The sequence below is a fragment of the Halictus rubicundus genome, chromosome 5 (genome assembly GCF_050948215.1).
Source record: "Halictus rubicundus isolate RS-2024b chromosome 5, iyHalRubi1_principal, whole genome shotgun sequence".
Taxonomy (NCBI): domain Eukaryota; kingdom Metazoa; phylum Arthropoda; class Insecta; order Hymenoptera; family Halictidae; genus Halictus; species Halictus rubicundus.
In genome coordinates, this window is record NC_135153.1 from 2,125,211 (window position 1) to 2,146,958 (window position 21,748).

General features: G+C 40.2%; 3 protein-coding genes across 6 annotated transcripts in view; 1 reads left to right on the top strand and 2 right to left on the bottom strand.

Annotated features, from left to right (window-relative positions):
* The window catches only part of Unc-13 (unc-13), a 628,091-nt gene extending 614,976 nt beyond the window's left edge, over window positions 1-13,115 (bottom strand). For 3 of the 4 annotated variants that reach the window (XM_076787596.1, XM_076787595.1, XM_076787593.1), the window contains exon 1: window positions 12,237-13,115. In XM_076787596.1, coding sequence (XP_076643711.1) covers window positions 12,237-12,258 — 22 coding nt within the window. In that variant the 5' untranslated portion in view covers window positions 12,259-13,115. The remainder of the gene's footprint in view (window positions 1-12,236) is intronic. The other variant, XM_076787594.1, reaches the window with a different exon arrangement.
* LOC143353986 (myrosinase 1-like) overlaps window positions 3,312-21,748 on the top strand; it is an 86,683-nt gene continuing 68,246 nt past the window's right edge. Inside the window, exon 1 of the mRNA XM_076787636.1 lies at window positions 3,312-3,444. The gene's annotated coding sequence lies outside the window, so the exon portion shown is untranslated. The remainder of the gene's footprint in view (window positions 3,445-21,748) is intronic.
* On the bottom strand, window positions 13,155-15,192 carry LOC143354617 (uncharacterized). Its single transcript, XM_076788871.1, has one exon. The coding sequence runs from the start codon at window positions 14,340-14,342 to the stop codon at window positions 13,707-13,709; it is 636 nt and encodes a 211-aa protein (XP_076644986.1). The 5' UTR covers window positions 14,343-15,192; the 3' UTR covers window positions 13,155-13,706.

Genomic DNA, 21,748 nt, shown 5'->3' on the forward strand with positions numbered 1-21,748 from the left:
TAGAGAACGACAGCTTGGGAGATAAAGAAGTCACCGGCACAGTCTCGGGCGCGTAATGTCTCCTTCTTTATCCAGCTGGAGCGACATTGGACGACGTCGGACGACGACGACGAGGAGGAGGCCGGCGTGTCGTTGCTCCATGAACTCTTTTTCCGTTCTGTTTCTCAATCCCGAGGTTCCACGACGGTCGGGCATTGTCACGTCCGCGAGAAAAGGCGTCGGAGAATTCGCACTTTCGTGATCACGAATGAATTAACGCGGCGGCAACGTAGCGCTCCGACTCCCACAAGAATCGCGTCTCCCCCCAACCCCCCACCCCTCCTCCCCCCGAGGGGGAAACGGCCGCCCCGTTTCGCTTCACTTTCATTTTTCTAATAACTCGCGAGGCACACGTAATCAGAAGTGTCGTGAAAGCATTCCTTTTTATTAGTCTCGTTCTCCTCGACGTATTTGGATTTCGAGGTGACCCGAATAACCTGCGTCACCCCGCCGGTGCCAGAATACACCGAGCTAAAGATACATCGGAGCGAACCGGAGAGGAGAGACCGCGAGAAAGAGAGACACGGACGAAAGGAGGATTCCACCGCGGAAGAATTTGACGTATCCGGTACGTTTGTGACGTGTCGTCGTCAATCTCTTAAGAGATCGATCCTTTCCGATAATAAACAGCCGGACCTTCGGAACGCTTGCTCCTCGCGCGGCGCCACGCCGAAGAAACGTGGCACATCGACGTTTTTCGTCGCATCAGTCGACCTATTTCTCTCTATCGTCGATTCACCGGCGCGGCGGCGGCGAATGAATAAAGCTTGCGAGCCCCCGAAACTGCGCGCGGCCGCGTCTCTCCCTCTCTCTCTCTCCCTCTCTCTCTCTCTCTCTCTTTCTTTCTCTCGCAATAAATATCACCGGCAACATAAATTCTTGTTGCATTTAAATTTCATACGTGTAATCTCCGGGCGCAGCAAATCCTCCAGGATTTTCCTATTAATCTTGCTCCCGAGTTCTCGATACTGTTCCCACCATCAATTCCAAGGGAATCAATGGGGGTGGAGGGTGGGTGGAAAGATTAGCAAGCGGTGGTCGCCGGGCACTCTCGAATCCAATTTTTCAGCTTCGACTTTTTGCTCGGGAAGATCCTCGACCGTGATTTCTCGTGAGCTGAATCCTTTCTACGGTGCTGGACTAAAGTATTCGCACACGTCGTTTAAAAAGGAATTGCTCCTTTAACATTGGACCGAAATACTTAGATTTTTTTGAAATATCAGAAGAATGAGTTTGCTAGATAATATGTCGACACATTTTTCAACCCTCCGTGGGCACTCTAGATCGTTTATGTCAGGATGAACTGCCCTCCTGAGAGGAGGGTAGACTCCCATTCCTCCGAATTTAATGCGGAAAATTTTTGGTTTATTGATAACCGTATTAGAGACCTGTGTAATTATTCTAGAATTTTTTCGGATTTTTTGAAAGTCGAAAAAATTGCCCTGGGCATAAACGGTCAGTTACCGCTACAATTAACTACAAAATAATATTTTAATCATATTTTAAAATATATAAATAATATTTAATATTTTAATAATATTATAATATTATTTAATAATATTTAATATTATTTAATAATATTTAATATTTTAATCTATGCGATCTTAATACAATTCAACTTGTTTATAAATAAACTTTATTTTTGTTTATTCTTGCAGCCTTCTGGCCATAACTGGGTTTTACAAGTAGTATTACCTTGCACTCTGATTCATTCATCCCAATTTATCTTACTGACCAGGTAGTTCCAAGGTATTATTTAATGCCATAGATTGTTACAAAATTCCCAAGTTTTTAAAGTAAATTATATTGTAAATTGAATATCATTTAGTTAGTATCTCTTATGTGCACATAAGAGATACTATCTTCAATAATCAACAATTTGAGAAATCATTACAATGTTATTTCAAAAAACATTTTAATGATTTCAGAGATCACTAAAACCATGTTTCCAAATAAAAGGTAATCATGAGGAACAAAGATTCTCATCAGCCACAAGTTTCCACGGAATCAATCTCGGAATCGCGTCGAGTGGATGAGTAAGTGAATTGGCAAGCACGTCTGACTATCGCTCACTGATTCTACTAGTGTCCGTATTTATAAATATTGGCGATGGTGTAACGTTACCGGTTTGCCAAACTGACACAGAACACAGACAGACGAAAATAATATCGATACGAAACACGTTATCCTCAATCGCATACTACCACTAGCACTCGCAGGAAGTGGAATCAGCGTGTAAATGGTCAGACGCGTCGGTCAAACTGTTCCTCGCTGACTCGAAAGCGGAGTCAATTATTTCTTGCTAAGTCGGCTGTGGATTTTTATACAAATTAAATATTTCTGCATAGATTATAAGAAACAAGAGCCGAATGTCTTTCTTTTTTAATACAGAAATGGAAATCGCTCAACATCGTCTGCTTGTATATTTTCTTCTCTTCTAAAACAATGTATTTTGCGAATCTGTATCATAGTAAACTTGAGCATTACTTCTACAAACATATTGTAATCCTACGTACACACTAATAGATGTATAAATAATTCTCGAGATTTTCTAAAGAAGAAATATCCAGAAAATTATTTTTGATATTTCGCCGTAACTATTCTCTTACTTCTAGATAGTAAGTAATAATTAGACTCCGGATCTTTATGCAAAATAAAAAGATTGTGCAAAACACAAGAGCTGAATGTAAATTTATATTTTTCGCTAATACTTTCAATGCACCGAATGAATTACTGAATACAATTACTATATCAGAATATTAGACGATAATTACATAATTAATTATGTGTTACAAATGTTTCGGTGTCGCGATTGATTCGAATGGGAAAATAGAATAAAATGATTGCCACCTAAGATGCTCGGTGTTGTCACACTGGCAATGAGTTTATATACTCTAAAAAATTAGCAGGGATGCCTGTATGGAGTACTTGGGTCACAGTAGGGTCGCATTCCTATTTTTTGTCGTTTCCAGTGAATCCAGCCCGTAGCTCGGTTTTTATATGAGGGGTTAAGCGGAGGGTAATCTAGGGCGTTTCCTGCCAGAGACGGACTGGAAAGATTCCCGAGGGTAAGTCAAACGGAGAAATATTGTCCGTAACACTTCGGAAGCAAGTTCAGAAGCCATAAATGGGTCCCCAATTTAAATTTTGTCTAGGGCCCGCTGGAGGCTTAATCCGGCACTGCTCGAGAGCATATTCCCAATCTGCTCGTGGCCTTTCCCCGAATAGAAGCCGAGAAGTAAAACTCTCTGACGCAACTCGCGGGGCCATCAACCGCATCAGTCAGGCACACCAAGCCTCATCGACCGGCAGGATCATTAACTCGGCCCTCGAGCAGCGGCGCGCCAATCATTCGATACACTCCGCAGCCCGTCGGTATCAACATTACCATAAATCAAACATCTGGTAAGTTATTACCTGTCTTCTGGTCTGACAGGTAAAGGAAGATCTAGGGTGGAGCCTAGAGTCCGTGAGATCGTCGCTGTCAGGCAACGTATGCACGGGAGTTTACGTTCCCGTGGCACCTCGTTCCTGGATCGGCCTGGCCGGGCGAGCGAGAGGAGAGAGAGTGGAGTTGCGTGGTCGTGATGGCAGCGTTGCCGGAGTGCACGCCGAGGGATGAGAAGGGGTTAGAGGAGCGGGGGTGGCAGCAGGGACGTTGGCTGAACGGTAGAACCGGGTGGCAGGCATCGAGCAAAGAGGGTGGTAGTGGTGGTGGTGGTAGCGGAGAAGGTGGTGGTGGTTGAAGAAGGGAATGACCCCGTGTACCGGGGTCAACCGTTGCACTATGCTCTCTCCAGCTCGTGGCCTCTCTTTCGCTCTCTTTTGCCCTCTCCGTTGGCCGTCCCGTAGCCATGGACGAACACTCGTGTGCTTTGTTATCAGTGTACACCGGCTGCACACCGTTCGACGAACGTTGCAACCTACATGTACACCGCCCGCACACCAGCCCACTCGAACCAACACACCCGGCCCGCTCGAACCAATACACCCGGCCCGCTCGAACCAATACGCCCGGATCCCGGTCTACCCTGTGCACGTGCGTCTACGTGACTAAATGAACGGGAAGACGCCGGGGGTTGACGATATTTATGACCAGATATAGGACAGAGATAAAAGAACCATCGAGAATTGCCTCTCGTTACTTACCGGCTAATACGTCATCGGTGTGTTTAGCCGGTTCCGTTCCCGGGAAAAGATTGCCCGGATACCTCCTTCGAGGTATGCCTGCCATCGGCACCATTGATTTTTCTCGGGAAAAGCTTGACGGGGTTCGCGAGAATTTCATCGGATCCGCTGCTGGATCCGCGTCCCGCCGCGTACCCTACCCGTACTCGTACCCGTCGTCGCGTGTCACGCTTGCGTCTGACGTCGAATCGATCGAACGGGGGAATTCTGATTCGTCGATCGATTGGCCGACTATTTTTATTTGCGATGTCGTCGCCGGGATCCGCGAAGAGATCCGTTCTTTTAACCCACATATTATACAGGGGGTGACTGACACACACGCCCCATACCTTTTTCGATTCGATATTCCCAGTCCTAATTAAATTACCGGCCGTTTGTTCGCGCACCCCACCTAGGATCTGATATGAATACCATATCCTCATTATACTTATTAATCGATTTCAATAATACACGAGTTTACGGGCTCGATAAGCAGTACGCGGAACCACGATTCGTACGGTAAATGATAAATAAAATCGGTCTCGAAGGAGCGCCCGCTTTTTGGACCACGGAAATGAACATGTGAATTATTTCCACTCTTAAACGACCGACAAGCCGAAATTTTTATTTAAACTGACGTTGAATATTTATTTAATCGCGTTAATATTCTCGGACACTCTTCAAAAGAGACCTATCTTTTTTACAGTTGGCTCAAACTCTATTTTAAATTTATATTTTCATATTTCAAATTCATGTAACAGACACAAACGTAGAAAACGTATTTTTTTACTTTTATTTTTGAAATTCTGAAAAATTTTGATTACGCATCATCTAATAAGCTAATCATTCTAACTTCTCAAAATAATTCACACGTCGTCTAGTGCAATTTTTAAAAAGTTAATCTGTTTTAAAGAGTGATCGAATATTGTGGTGGCTGAACGTTTCGACGTTGAATCTTGAAATTCTTGAATTATGAGAGAGTGATGTTTGCTTTCGGAATGTATTGAATATCTGGATAACTAGAATTTATTTGTTTTATTCTAGAATTGCTCTGAAAAGTCTCGGCGAGACGGTCCCGTTGTATCTCTTTGAACGTTTTGCAGCAGCAAAAACAAATAGATTTACGCCGGAGTATCTCGGAAACAAAGTGATCGCGAGAGAGTGCATTTATATAAACTCTGCTCCCCTTTGTTTCGATCCATATATTCCCAGATTGTGTCTGCAGGACTTGAGTTTCTCTGTATAAACAAACAGCGGCAGTTTCATTGGGAAAAAACACTCTTCAATGTACGAGGCGTGCTGTCGCGGTTGGTGAGTTTGTCAGAGAATAATAATCGGAAAAATCAATCGTACGTTAGCGTTTGAATATCCTCCAGAATATGTGCACAGACATGTTTGCTTATAGACAAGATCAATGTACGCGGAAACTCGCCGACTATATTTGTAAAGATACATTAGAGGGCCGATACAGTGGTCAATGGCCGAACCTGCCTAGCCCAGAAATATCTGTTCAAAGTAACTCCTCTATTGGGTTTATACTAGTCGGTTGAATCGTTCTATACCCGGACCATGCGAGCCGAATACAAAAGTCAGAATCGAGAGAAAATTCCTCTGTTACCTTCGCAAACACGAGAACTCAATGCATCGCACAAATATTAAAAAATTCCACCGAAATAATAAAATGAAATTCATTTATCCAATAATTTGTTTTATCGAGTCACTACCGATTTATTTCCTTTTATTTTCAAATATCACAGGGGGTCCAAAAAATATTCGATCCCTACAATATCCGATTCTCCAAAAATTGTCACTATTTAAACTACGGTAATTTCATTAAAAAAAATAATACAGTAGCACCCATTTTCACATTAAACACCTTTCGGATGCACTGTAGATGTATGCAGAAGTTTTTATATCGTTCATGCATAAATATTTAAAATTAAAATGGTATCCCCGAATTTTCGCGAAATTATTTATTTGCTATCGATGTGTCTACATAACCAATTTTATTTTGGTAACAATCCTTCTATGTATGAATAAAGGAATAATGAATACAAAATACTTTGTACAATATTAAATGAAAGGTGAATAATAGTAGAACCAAAAAACTGCAAATATTGATTCATATAATTCTTATTTTGCTAAAAACAATATGCAAACAATATACAAAATGTGTGCAAAATAAAAGATATATTTTTGAAACTGTCACTACATGATAAATTTCTGTCCAAGTGGTCTACTTATTTCGTATAAAAATATGCATTTGCATAAACATCGGCATTTTATTCGTAATTGAATTTTTATTCTTACCGATTCGTTTACAGTGACATTTAGAACCCGTTAATTATTCGCGTATTGTTAAATATAAAAAATCTAATGAATTCTTAAGGAGGTGAAAGGTTAAAGAGTGAAATACTGATTATTTCAACTTGACAGGCAATCAAGTGCAGAGGAACACGTTCTGGCATTTACAGAAATAAGAGGCTAAATGAATCACAATACTCGATACAAATTAAATCATCACGCAGACCTTTAAACACTACTTCTTGGTCCCTCGATTCCATTTTTTCAAATGGCTATCCACGGACGCCTGCACATCTTCTACCAACGCTCATTGTCCAAAGGGCAATTTCAAACTTTGATCATTGCAGTAATTGCATGCGCGAGGAATACCACGCGTAATTTAAAGTTCAAAAATAATCTGCGTGATTTTCCGTCGTTGCACGATTTCCACTGGAGGGGGGGGGGGGGGGGGGAATAAAAATTGTTTCACGGTTACAAAGTTTTCGCAATAATCGCGTTTCGCGGTTTATTCAATTGTTGGAAATGAAAAATAATTTCGCCGGAGGAGAAAGACTGTACTTCATACGCCTTTCCGTTTTGCTGAGAAATAGCACATCGATATTGGAATGTAATCTTTGGTCGCCAGAAGAAACTCAGTTTTTTCGAGAGGGAAAAGTGGTTGGCTTTAAACACAATAATAACGTCGAATTGGAAAATCGACAGCTGTAAACTTTGTATCGATGTAAAGAGCGATTAACGAGAAAATTATGAAAATATCAGTTTACAGACTTTTTGACGTTGAGTGGACGAGTAAGTGACTTGGCAGACAAGTCTGACTATCGCTCGCTGATTCTACTCGTGTCAGTTATAAATATTGACGATGGTGTAGCATTATCTGTTTTCCAAACTAACACAAAACATAAAGTAAAATAATATCGATACGAAATATCCACACTCTCATACTACTGACAATACTCGCAGGAAGTGGAAGCAGCGTGCAATGGTCAGACACGTCTGTCGAATCGTTCCTCGCTCACTCGAACGTGCAATCAATTATTTCTTGCTTATTATTAGTCGCCTGTGGACTTTTATGCAAATTAAACATTTCTGCATCTATTATAATAAACAAGAAAATTTTTATTTTGCATGAAGATCCGCAGTCTAGTAATTATTACACTGCGGATTCTTGTGAAAATAAAACTTGTTTGCCTTAATTGTAGGATGCAGAAGCTACATAGACATTTATTTATTTTCTGAATATCTCAAATTCAATTTTTATATTTCTAATATCATTGAATGTTTTTACTGTTCTGAATTTGATGCACTCATTTCTGTCATAAACGCATAAAATCCGCAGTCTGTTAATTACCTTCTAATTTGAAAACTATGAAAATATCATTTTAGTAATGGCGTTATATTCAAATACTTTTTCCAGTCTGGAGAAATATATCGCTTGTCCTAATTGTATGCCACGGAAAGCAGAACGAAGAACGACGAAATGCATGTCAAGAACCGCTGCAAGTGCGACCCGTAAAAAGGCCAGAAAAATGTCGAAAAAGCGACGAGCTGACTCGTTCCCTTAAACAACGATGAAAATTTACCGTTTGTGTAAGAAGCACACGGTACACTGAATGTAATCAAAGCGTACCGAGTGTTCAGCGTTTAATTATCATATTTCAAACAAGTAATTATCAAGAATTTTTTTCAGAATAACTATTGGACATTCGGGACTTGACCTTTTGGGGGATGTAAACAGATAGTCTTGATCTACAAAAGGTTTCATTCTAGTTCAATTCTTCTTATTATTTATTGCACAATACGCACGATTTTCGAAACTATTCTTTGTAAACTGGCGTGTATGATAACTAAAAAATAGTAAAGTACAGAGTTTTCTCGATATATGTCAACAACACGGGTCTTGACAGCGACATATATCGTTTGGAAGACACTATTATTCTTTGATCCACGTGAACGTCGCGTCGTACCCGATACCTATTATGTTTACTTATGTTTACAGGCATTATTATTATTAATGTACCATTCGAATTTTTTCAAATTTTTTCAAATTATTACTAAATTAATTAACATTGCTCGATAACTGAAAGCACAAAATCATTTGCGATGAAAGTGGGACGTTTGCTATGAATTATTGTTTTACAATTAGTGAGGTATAGATGGGCCCAGTCTTTTTGTGGACATGAACATTATTCCCTTGACGGTAAATTGTTTGATTTAGTGTTCCTAATTCATTCATATAAAAAATTATTGTTACTTCTCAGAGTCTATTCAATAAATTGACTTTAATAAATTTTAGTTAACTTGTAACAGCAGTGGCTACAGAAATCGATATCGAAAAATGTTTGATGTACCTATTGAACCAAAAAAAAAACTCGTAGCATTTTTAACAAAAGCTGAATTTAACAAATATTTTCACGTGAAAAATATTACTACTTAAACAAGAGGCAAAAAATTCTAAAAAATTAACAAAAAAATACTTGAGATAAAACTTGTTTAGACGAGTGAAAAACTTTTTGAGAGTGCATCGACTCTTTATCTGTCAATTGTTCTAAAATGTCAAGGATCTTTCTAATAGATTTCGGAGGAGTACTAACTTAACCAAATGTTGACACTAGGTTTACGGAGCACTAAAAATAACTGTTTTACATTACTTTATAAAAATAACATGAACGTATCTATCAAAATTTGTAGCCATTTTTAAAATAATAAATACCTGAAGAAATCAATTTGTTAAATAATTCCCACATAATTCGTAAATTAAAATTATTGGAATCCGTCATTTTGACAAGTCCAATCTACAGCGACTCACGAATGTATTTGAACACTTACCATGAAATACTTTACTTATTATAATAAGCATATTATACAATACTTGCAGAAATATTATTAACATTGTAAATTGGTATGACTCTAGCTTATACAGGTCAAGTTTCAAGTGAATCGAAATATGTATACAATAGTTATGAATTATTTCTCACAAACATAAATTTTTCTGATGTCACAAAAGTATTTGAACACACAGAAATGAGCTCTAAGAATGAATGAAAACAAAATTTTTCAGGCACTGAATGTAAACATTCACTGTGGCTAATTGTTCTACGTGCGTCAGTCATAGTCTAGCATTCATGGTGAAATATTCTATTGAACGTGTGTCCCAAAACATCTGAAGTTCCGGAAGATGAGAGAAAATTAATTGTGAAGAGGTGTAATGAAGGAAAGACGTATGATGAAACATGTAAATTATTAAATATAAATAGATCTAGAATACATTATATTCTTAAACGATCGAAATCTGAAGGAACTGTAAAAAACAAGTACCGTTCAGGCCGTCCAAAGAACCTAACGAAAAGAGGAGAAAGAGTTTTGATCGGTGAAATAAAAAAAATCCAAATATTTTTGCTACACAATTTACAACAACAGTTAGAGATTACTTCAAGAAAGATGTAAATCAGGAATTATGTAGAAGAAGCCGTACATTAGTGATATTAATAAGAAAAAGAGATTAAAATTCGCCAAGAAATTTATTAGTAAAAATAATGCATTCTGGAATAAAGTAATCTTTTCAGATAAATCGAGATTTAACGTTTGTGGATCGGACAGATACAGTTTTGTTTGGAGACAAACAAATACTGAAATGGAAGTGAAAAACTTGCGTGCTACGGTACAACATGGGGATGGTTCAATTATGATCTGGGGGTGCATGTCAGCAGGTGGTACCGGGAATTTGGTCTTCATACAAGAAATAATGGATAAATACAAATATCTGAACATTTTACAAGAAAATTTAAAAGAAAGTGCAAGAAAATTGGGTATGTACGAACACTTTCATTTTCAGTAGGATAATGATCCTAAACACACTGCAGGAATCGTTAAGGAATGGATGATGTACAATACCCCCCAAATGTTGGTCACACCACCACAAAGCCCCGATATTAACCCGATTGAACATCTATGGGCAATAATTGGAAAACGATTAAAAAAATTTAATATATCATCCACGGCAAGTTTAAAAGAAAAAATACTCAAAGTGTGGAATTCTATATCTCCGAAAGTTACAGAAAAGTTAGTAAACAATATGCATACTCGCTTACATGTTATTCGTGACAAAGGAGGACCTACTAAATATTAAAGCTTTAAAAGTTACCTGTTTAAATACTGTTGTGGCATCAACAAAGTTTATGTTTGTAAGAAATAATTCAAACTATTGCATACATATTTCGATTCACTTGAAACTTGACCTGTATAATCTAGAGAGTCGTACCAATTTACAATGTTAATAATATTTCTGTAAGTATTGCATAATATACTTATTATAATAAATAAAGTATTTCATGGTAAGTGTTCAAATACTTTCGTGAGTCACTGTATGTGCTTGAAATAGGCCACTGTGCGCGTCGCGCCGCACAGTGGTGCCAAATGGCCAAAAAGCGACAAAAAATCTGTAAAAGCGAAACTATCCAACGAATTTGTTTGGTGGGGAGATTGCCACAGGTACAACGCTTTTTGGCAAAAAAATTTTTGTAAAAAGTTGTTAACATTAAGTAATATGGGCTAATCGAAAATCTCTGTTTTCTGCCCATTTTTTATTTATGAAAGCATACAACAAATTCTTTAACAGATTATGGTCTGGAACTAATCGTTTTGGCAAGGTGTAATATTGATCTAACTTTGTGGAAAAAATCATGAGACCCTTCGAGACCCTTTCGCCACAATTTAAGTTTAAATATCAACTTTCAGAATTTCCAAGAGTGAATCGTACGGAAGTTACGATTATTTGATGTTCCAGGTGAAATTTTTTAGGAAAATTTCTAAATAATAAAAAAAAATGTGAAGTGCATATGAGTTATCAATTTTTTATGTATAAAAAAATATTTAATAGCAATTTTTTTATCGTACATAAATTATTTTTATAGCGTTCATTGGAGCACTACCAAAAAATACCTGTTGCATTTTTGCGACAGTAGTCCAGTGAACGAAAACTTTGTTTATTTAACATAAAAAATTGTTATTAAAAATTTTTTTATATGTACGAATGTCACATTTTTTTTATTATCTGATATGTATATTATCTGTCCCTTAAAAATTTCACCTGAAACATCAAATAATCGTGACATCCGCGCGATTCATTCTTAGAAATTCCGAAAGTTGATATTTAAACTTAAATTGCGGCGAAAGCATCTCGAAGTATCTCTTAAAATTTTGCACAAAGCTAGATCAATATTATAACTTGCCAAAACGATTAGTTCCAGATCGAAGGTATTCAAAGGATTTTTTGTGTTCCTCCATAAATAAAAAATGAGCGTAGCGCAAAGGGGCTTCAGGTTAGTCCATATTACTTAATGTTAAACAACTTTTTTTGGAAAATTTTTTTTGCCAGTCAATAGTTGAAACCATTTGCAATAACCCATATGATTTGTAGACCCCTAAGTATTCAATTATAGGCGTAGTAATTACATAACTATCGCACTGAAAACTGATGAATTCCCAGGAGCGAGGAAATGGTTATTTACCATGCGTATATCTGTAAAAAAATTTTTTTTAAAAATCTGACTTTGGCACATCATGCACGCACTATTAGGCTATACAAAAATAATTTTTTGTTATAAAAATCGAAAATTTATAAAATGGATTTTGTGCCGCCTTGGCACCACTGTGCGCCGCAGCGTTCGCGGTCACGTGTGTGACGAAGGGTGGCGAACGGGTACGAAATAAGAAGCAGAAAGACTCACCCGTGACGCTGAGCAGCGACATGTTCGAAGATGTTCGGCAAATCGGCTTAACGTTGAGAGTTTCGCTTAATTGGCCGAGCGGCACTTGACGCGGCGTTCGGATCCTTTGGAAAGTGATGCAGCTATATAACGAGACACGCCGGATCGAAGGAGCACACTCGCGTATTTCGCCGTACAGGCTTTCGTTCCGCCCGGCACCGGTTACTTTCTTTTCGCACTGTGCTCCTGTCTAGCACGCGGTTGTCGTGTGCCGCACGCGTACGTTTATACGTGCATGTACGTATGCATATATATGTAATACGTGTCGAGCCGAATATCGTATGACGCGTTCTTGTACATATATATATACGTATATATATATATAAATAAATATTTATATATATGCCTGTATATATGTATATATACGTAAATATTACACAGCAAGAGAAGGATAGTAGAAGAGATAGAGATAGCGGTTCAGAGGGACAGATAGTGCGAGAGGGGGACAGATAAACAGAGATAGAGAAAGATACAATATTGTATACGTGTGCCGCGAATATGGCGCGTCCACACGAATCGAAAATCTCAGGGCAGGAGTACACGAGTCGCAACGGTGTGTCACACGCTTCTCCCGCTGGCCTGTCCTCTGTTCCTCCTGCTTTGTCTATCTTGTGTTTGTTGTCGTGATTTCCGTCCCTCTCTCTATCCGTCTATCTCGTGTCTGTCTATGTCCTCGGCGTGTCCTTTCTCGCGGCGAGTGTTATCCCTTGCCGCTGTTTACGCTCTGTCTCTCTTCCGTTAGTGTCGTCGACCGTGAACGCGCGAACAACACGGAACAACCGCTCCTCTTCGACGCACTCGTCCCCGGGTACGGTGTCTAGCTCGCGTTGCTATCGTACTTTGCTATCGGACGAGAAGGGTAGGAGGGAGGGGGGGCCGGCGGATTTACGCGTGCTGTACACGAAACAGTCAGACCGGCCAAAGCTACAAACGAACGACAACGACAACGACGACGACGACGACGACAACAACGACTCTCTTAGTATATCACTCGCGCCTCGCTATTCGGACACTGATACTTCCACGAATGCACAATGATCACGCGCGTACTTTTATATTCCGTTCGGTGATTCCGCGACACACCGTGAGAACCGGTGTGCGCGCTTGGAAGAGGGGTAAGGGATCCAGGGGATAGGAGGTTGAAGGGGGAGGGAACGGTGAGAGATATATATATATATATATAAAGAGCGAGAGAGTGGGAGGGTGGGTGTATCAGGGAGAAAGAAAGAGAAAGAGTATCTCCGGTGAAAGCTCGCCGGTGGTTTGTGATCGGTACACGCCGATAAACGCGCTATATATCCGTTGTTCACTGGGTTATATACCACGAGGGGCACCGTTAGAATCGTAACCGTTTACATGTGAACGGCACACCGTCGCGGAATCGCACACCGCGATTATTATCGACTCGGCGTAACAGCAAGGGGCTGTTGGTCACGCGCAAAACCGTGCACCCAGCACGTTCTGCCGGCTAAGGCGGTTACTGTCCACGCTCTCGGCGGCCGCTACCACCACATCTATTCCTCTGGCCACGCTCTCCGTTTCCTGTTCACCGTGTGCCACGTCCTGTTGCTCCACCGCGTTCGGCTTGCACGACGATGACGGGGCTGCTGCTAGCGCTGTTGCTGGCGACGTCGCTCGACAATTGAACGCTACCTTTGTCGTCGGTCCGTGCACGATCCTCGGTGTTCCTAGCGGCGAGTCGTCCTCGTGGTCGTCGGCGAGCGTGAGGCGGTCTGACTTTAACAGGGAGGCGGCGAACTCGGCGCGAGGGCGATAGTAACGGTGGTAGTAGTAGTAGTAGTAGCAGTGGTATGGGAACGGCAACGGCGGCAGCGCCAACACGACGCAGCTGCTGGTCCTCGTCAGGTCGGTGGCCACGGTGTCTGTGTCGGGGTCGGTGTCGGTGTCGGTGTCGATGTTGTCATCTACCCGGCCGGAACGAGGCAGCATCGCCGTGGCACCGAGGTGTATTGCTTCTTCGGACCGCTTTTCTGCACCGTAGGTTCGGCCGAGCGCCTCTCGCTTCAGGAGGAGCGCCCACCGTGCCACCTTTCTCGTTATTATCATAGTAGCAGGGGCTGCAGTGCATGCGCCGGTTCGCACGTATCCCGTGCTCGTCAAGGAACCGTACACCAACGACAGCCGCCTCGTCTTCGTCGTCGTCGCGAGCCACGACCGGTTACGGGCATTTCACCGCGATCTCAGGGCACCGGGGGTTAAACCATACACACACACACACGCACACAGGGAAGGCCGATGAAGGTGAAGGGAGGAGACACAGAGCTAGAAAGAAAGAGAAATACAGGAAAAGAAAAAAGAGAGAGAGAGAGAGAGAGAGAGAGAGAGTTTGTGTGTGTGTGAGAGAGAGAGAGTAATCGAACAAGCGGGTAAAAGACAGATCAGGATGAACCGACAGAAAAGAAAAGAAACACGCGGATAATTTATGCGGCGGGGGTTGGGGAACTCGTCGAGGAATCGGTCGGTTCGAAGCAGATATGGTGTGAAACAAGAGTGGGAGAGAAAAAGAGACAGAAACGGAGGGAAACGGAGGGAGGAACGACGAGGGTACGACTAGGATATGTGGGGGAGACGAGGAACACGCACCACGATAGAAAGAATGAACGGGATGTATTCGTCGCGAACGAAACGATCGAGTTTCACACTGGTCTAACGATGCGCTTCCGTCGTTGTGCTCGCACTGATCCCCGACGTTCCGTGCACGTTGTTTCCCCCTGATGATTGTTGATTATACTACGGTATACGAAAAGACGAGACTGCACCGTGGCCGCGGACGTGTGCGGTGCTCCGGATGCACACTACCACATTAATGCGGTGAAACGTTGTTGCGAGCGTACGCGGACTGCTCGACGTCGAGCACTGTGCGGACGGAGACGCCTCCGACTCGCCGCCGCCATCTTGCTACGTCAAGCGGATAGCATAGAGTCGGCGCCGTGGCCAACGAGGCCGAACCTATAGCGACCCCTACCGACGGCAACCGATCGTTTCGGCGAACGGACGCGAAATCAGCCACCCCTTGCGACCGTCCCCGCGAAACTGCCCGTGCATTTCGCTCCGATTGTTTCCTCATTTCTAATTCGACGTTACCATCGACGATTACACGCTCGATTGATGCACCGACCCGACCGGCTCTCTTTTCAGACCACCCCGTGTTTCACCCGTACCCGTACCAGCAAGGACCTAGCACTCGTATTTGTACCGATACCTGTACCTGTCCTTTACCGGTATCTGTATTTGTACTTGTACCGGGGTGCCTGTACTTGTACTTGTTCTGGGGTGTCTGTACCTGAACTTGTACCGGTACCTGTACGTGTACTTGTACTTGTACCGGTACCTGTACGTGTACTTGTACTTGTACCGGTACCTGTACCTGTCCTTTACCGGTATCTGTAGTTGTACTTGTACCGGGGTGCCTGTACTTGTACTTGTTCTGGGGCGTCTGTACCTGAACTTGTACCGGTACCTGTACGTGTACTTGTACTTGTACCGGTACCTGTACTTGTACTTGTATTTGTACCGGTACCTGTACCTGTACTTGTATTTGTACCGGTACCTGTACCTGTACTTGTACCCTGTGACGTATTGGTCCGATCAAGCTGGTCGAAAGCAGAGTTGGGCAAAACGTAAACTGATTAATGATTGACGATTCTAACCAACGTTAAATCATATTCATGATTTATGATTACGATTACTAATTGATCCAGTAATCACGATTAGTGAATAACTTGAGTAATCAAAGCAAAATGTAATCATTGGTCATGATTAGGTCGCGGATTTTATGCATTTATGGGTAGATGAAATTTAAAATAGGGAAGAAATTACAAACATTTGAAGATGTCGATATAAATGTTTAACACGTTAAGCGCCAAACATCTACCCCAGAGATTCTTACAAAATTAGAGTAGTTTAATTAATGAAACCAAAACTAGAAATTTAAAATGTATTATAGGGGACGTTGTCTTAATCCTTTTGAATTCGAAAGATTCCAATAAAATTCGGTTTATCTGGATACCACATAATAAAAATGAATTTCTAAACCCAGTCAAAAATCACTGTCAGTCATATGTGACTGACGTCACAGTTAACGTGTTAAACTCTAGAAAATTTTTTGAGGAAGCAGGATATTTTTAATTGGCTTCTGTCTTTTGCAATCAATGCAGACAATTTTTATTTTGCACAAATATCCACGGTCTAGTTATGATTAACCATGAAACGAATATTTTTGTGTAATTGTGATTAACTGAAAAATTTGGTAGTTATAATGATTCTGAACTGAGCAAGTGATTCTAGGAAGAGACGTTCGATCAATATTGTATATAGGGTGTCCCTGTATATACAGTAAGAAAGGATAAAGAAAGGAAGAATCAAGTTTGTTCATTTGATCGCTTCGCTTTCGAGTAAATCGAGTTTCAAAATTCAGTGAATACGAGTGCCATTAGATAGGACTGGGCTGATGCGTCTGATCATGGACCAACCGATTCTACTTCTTACGTATACGCACGAGAGCCCTAAACGATCTTTGAAGTTGTTTTTCTCGAAAATGACGCGCCAAACAAAAAAATGTTATTCTTTCTTTTCGACTCAATATTGTGTGTAGAATTACTTCCCAATCGGTTGTCCACTGTGACACTCGGTATAATTACATGTGACGTGAATGTCAGTGAAAGATAACTTCATTCCGCGATTACAAATTGTTCATTAACGATTACAGATAAGCAAATGCAACCGTGATTACTGATTGACTCTAGTAACGCTTAATTGGTTAACGATTATGATTACCACAATCGCTTTTGGTTGTCAATTACAGAAGTAATCACGAAATAATTTATTACTGCTCAACTCTGGCCAAAAGTCGATTTCGTCAAACTCGTCGTGTAGAAAAATGAGTTTTGTTTTTTAATTTTTATGTTGCATCCGTAGCAAGATTAACAGTAACCAGCCCGCTTTGTTGCCTCTTTCGCCCCGTCCATTTTTCTCCCCCACGGTTTCTTGTTTTCTTTTTCGAACGTGGACCGGTGGATTGCTTCGCGCGGAGCAATACGCTGCCGCGTGTACACGTTGTTAATTATTGCGATAGGCATCGTGCCAGATTGCGTTTAAACGCATCTCGCGCACGGGAATCGCCACGTGGGGAACCGTGCTCCGGAAATTGATTAACCGTGACACGCCGCGCCGTCGAGCTCGAGATCTGTAGCTTTAATGGGTTCGTCACCGGCGAGCGGTCGTGCTAGAGAAGCCCGGAACTGGAGAAAAATTGACGGATACATCGGAATGCGTTAATTAGATCCAAACTTCAAAACGTGTCGAGGTTCACTGTTATTCTGTCTCCTTTTTGAAATTACGTCAGTTCAAACGTTGACAATTTTTCAGAAATCCAAGGTTTATTGCTCAAAATGCTTTTTGGATCCACTGTAAATGGATCAACAGATGTCCATTTGTTCTACATTTATGGCATAAATAGGCAAGAGAAAAATAAACCCGAGAATATATTAGAAGAATTTCAGAATGTTATTACATTATCCTCGGATTGTTATTATTACAGGGACACAAAAGTAATCAATTATTTTGAAATCTAAAACAAACTTTGTAGTAAATTCAAGTTTTTATTTCTTAATTTATTATATAATCTCCATCATTATCAAGGACAGTCTGACATCTTTCCTGCAAATTTTCAATCCCCCTCTTATAGAAATCCAGGGTTCGTGGAGCAAAATATCACTCAAGGTGCCACCTTACATCTTTTACATAAGTGAATGTTTTATTTCTTAAATAATGCTCCAGAGATCTGAAAAGATGATAGTCAGAGGGAGCAATATCCGGTGAGTACGGGGGGTGCGGTAAAACTTCCCATTGCAATTCTTTGATTTTTTCCTGAGTGAGTTTCGCTGTACGGGGCCGGACGTTGTCAATTTGCTGTATTACACCTTTTCTGTGGACTAAAGATGCCCTCTTCTTCAATAGTTCTGAATACAGCCGTTGTAATTGCTGACAATACAATTCAGCAGTAACTGTTTCTCCAGGTTTCAACAACTCAAAGTGAATTATGCCACGACAGTCCCACCAACTGCACAGTAACAACTTTCTAAGTGGTAAGCTGGTTTAGGGGTTGATATTGCGGTTTGATTTGCAGAAAGTCATTGCTTGGAACGCTTTATGTTATCGTAAAGAATCCATTTTTCATCTCCGGTAACGATTCTGCTAAGAAATGGATCTCTACGAAATCTGGATAGCAATGAAGTGCAAATTAATCGACGAATATTCTTTTTGGTCTCAGATAATTGATGCGGTACCCATATTCCTTGCCTTTATGCCTTTCCCATTTCGTGTAGGTGTCTTTGTATAATTGACCATGTGGACCCAAGGCTTCTCGATGATTCTTGTATACTTAATTTTGGATCAGCTTCCACTAGAGATTTAAGGGTGTCATTATCAAATTCAACTGGTCGTCCACTTCGAGGCCTGTCAGAGAGATGATAATCACCAACAGCAAACCTTCTGAACCAACGTTGACACTTGTTGACCTTCAATGCATCTCCACAAATATTGCAAATTTTCTTTGTTGTTACCGTTGCATTAAATCCCGCGTGAAAATGAAAAAGTATGCAATAACAAATATGATCCTCGGAAGGTACGGACGCCGCCATTTTACTACAGGGTTGTAAAAAAAATTATACTTTTTAGAAAATTTTGAACACAGGCTGCTTTACCGAAAACTGTAAAAGAATACGTATTTCCTCTTCAACGACCGGTACAGAACTAAAGGCAAAACAAATTCTTTGCAAATAATTGATTATTTCTGGGTACCCCTAATATTTTTAAAAGATTATTTTGCGTAAAAATCCGCAGGTTACTCATAAACTAATATCTGAGATTTGTTAAAAGATTTGTATGTTCGTGCGTCTTGATGCATGTAAACTATTATACATAAATCTTCGGAGAGACTTTAATCGAAATTGCCGAACACGTTTGAAATTCAAACTCCATTTCCCCGATATCAGAAAAACGTCGCGTCGCTTGCATCCCTTTGGCTCTAGGCACCTCAATTGCAATATAATGTCGGACCACCCTGTATTCAACTTTTTCCTATGCACATATTGAAAGAATGAATTTTGGCACAGTTTGCGAATTTTCCAAGCACTGTGCGGCGTTCCGCAGCTTCTATCTCTGCGCGCGGGTGCTCGAGAAAGGGTGTTCAAGCGGTTTCCTCCCGCGTTTCAATTAATTTCCCGGCGTTGTGAAATCGATTTAAGACGCATCGAACCCCCGGGGACGAGTAGCTCTCCTCTGCAGTTGATTCAACTCCGCGCGAATCGTCTGAAATGCGAGTCCTTTGATACGCGAGCCGGAAAATGGAAAAGATTTCTCTCCGGCGCACAGTGTGACGAGCAATGGACAAAAGTCAACGGAGTGAAGTGTAAAATTCATATGCTTTGGTATTGTAAAATACTAATAAAGAAACATAGATTGTAATACCACTCACTTTTTACCGAGTTTTCTAATTTGTTGTGAAAAATGGTGCTTGACATTTTTTCCCAATTTCCAGTGCCATTTTGTCAAAGGTATACCTGATTAACAGACTGCGGATCTTTATGCAAAATAAAAATTTTTTACCTGAATTGCAACGAACCGAAGTGAAACATTTTCTTTTTTATTATATTTAGCAGAATGAAAATAATATTATACATTCAAACCTGTTTTTGTGCGATCCTTTTCTGTACGATATCTTTTTTGTGCGATTTGTTTTGTGCAACTTTTGTTTTATGCGGTATATGAATGCCAACGGTATTGGCATTATAACACCCTTGTAATGTTCTTGTCACAAGAAGATGCGCGTTTTGGACTACGACGAGTAGTATTGAATTATGTGCATTTTGAAAATTTCTCCATATTTAAAATGAGAAATTAAATCTTTTTTAAATGTTTCCATGTGTAATTTAATTATTTATTCTGTTTGGAAAGCACTTTCTCGCTATTTCGTAAATCTTTGACATAGTTTCTAAGTGAGACTTTTTTTATGCAGCCTCTCTCCACCGCATAAAAAAATTTTTTTAATATGTTGTAAAAAATTATTTGTTATAGCTATTTATGAAGTTTTTGAATATTTTCTTTTGTACGGTTTCTTTTATACGATCCCCATTTACCGCACAAAAACAGGTTTCACTGTAGTATGTTTGAATTTGTCTAATATTTTTGTTACTAAAAACTACACCTACTAATTTTTGTCACAAATGCATAAGATCTTTTTATAAGTTATGTTTAGTATTACAAGGGCATTCCAAGCTGCAGAATAATTTTTTTTACAATATTAGCAATTAACCCGATTTTTTAAATCTTTAATTTAAGTTTTAAACAATTTACTATAAAATACCTCCATGATTGTTGATATAGTGATTGAGGGCGTAATAAATTTCACATTAAATTTTACCTGCTTAAGTTTGCTTAAAATGCAAAAAGCAGTCGATATTGTTACTATTATTGTTACTAATAGTCGATTATTTTACTGCGTAGACCCTAAGCTTCCAGAAGACTACTAGTCCTTACTATATTAATAATTAACATTATATATTAATAATTAATAATTAAAATTATATAATATCTATGACCCGTAATACTTTTTAGAAATACGCGTCGATTGATGTAAAGAAAAATTAAAATTTCACCAAACAAATTAACGTAATCTTAATTTGTTATTACTAGACTGCGGATTTTATGAATTTATGACAAAAGTGAGTAGGTATAATTTAAAACAGTAAAAACATTGAAAGAATTTAAAAATACTGTTATATCATTTCCAACCTATTAAACATATTAAGAAAGAAAATAAATTTCTATTTCACTCCACTTTGTTGCAATTCAGGCGGAAAATTTTTATTTTGCATAAACATCCGCAGTCTAGTTATTACATATTTTCCGATTGCTATTTGTTGTTGCATGATTGCTGTCTTTGTATGAAAACTTTTCTTATTAATCCTTTCGTCATGCCGAATGAGTACCATCATCCATAATACGTCGAAAGCAGTCCCCGAGCCATCGTCTTATATCGAATGAAAACTGTAGATTGCCGATATCCTTTCTTTCAATTTTCCTAATAATTGCCGTTGCATTATCTGCATCTCATTTGTGTGGCTGTCCGGGAAAAACAATTCTGGATTCATTTTGACGGCGCTGTGTAGATGCTAGTTAGCGCTCGTAATCACCGATACAGCAGAGTTGGTCCGGCGGTATCGGCCCCGGGAATAGTTCGAACGCGCACAGTTACGGGAGGAAATTGGTTCATTCGGATAACTGCACGTAAAGGCGTTCCCGCCTCGCGTGAGGAGCGACCGTAATATAAAATTGGACAAGCCGGGGGGACACGCAACGTCTGGAATTTTCAGTTCCTGCGGAACCGTGTCCGGACTGGAACGATCTATCATCCGGGCGGACTAATGATATTCTCAGCGTTATCGTGGCGC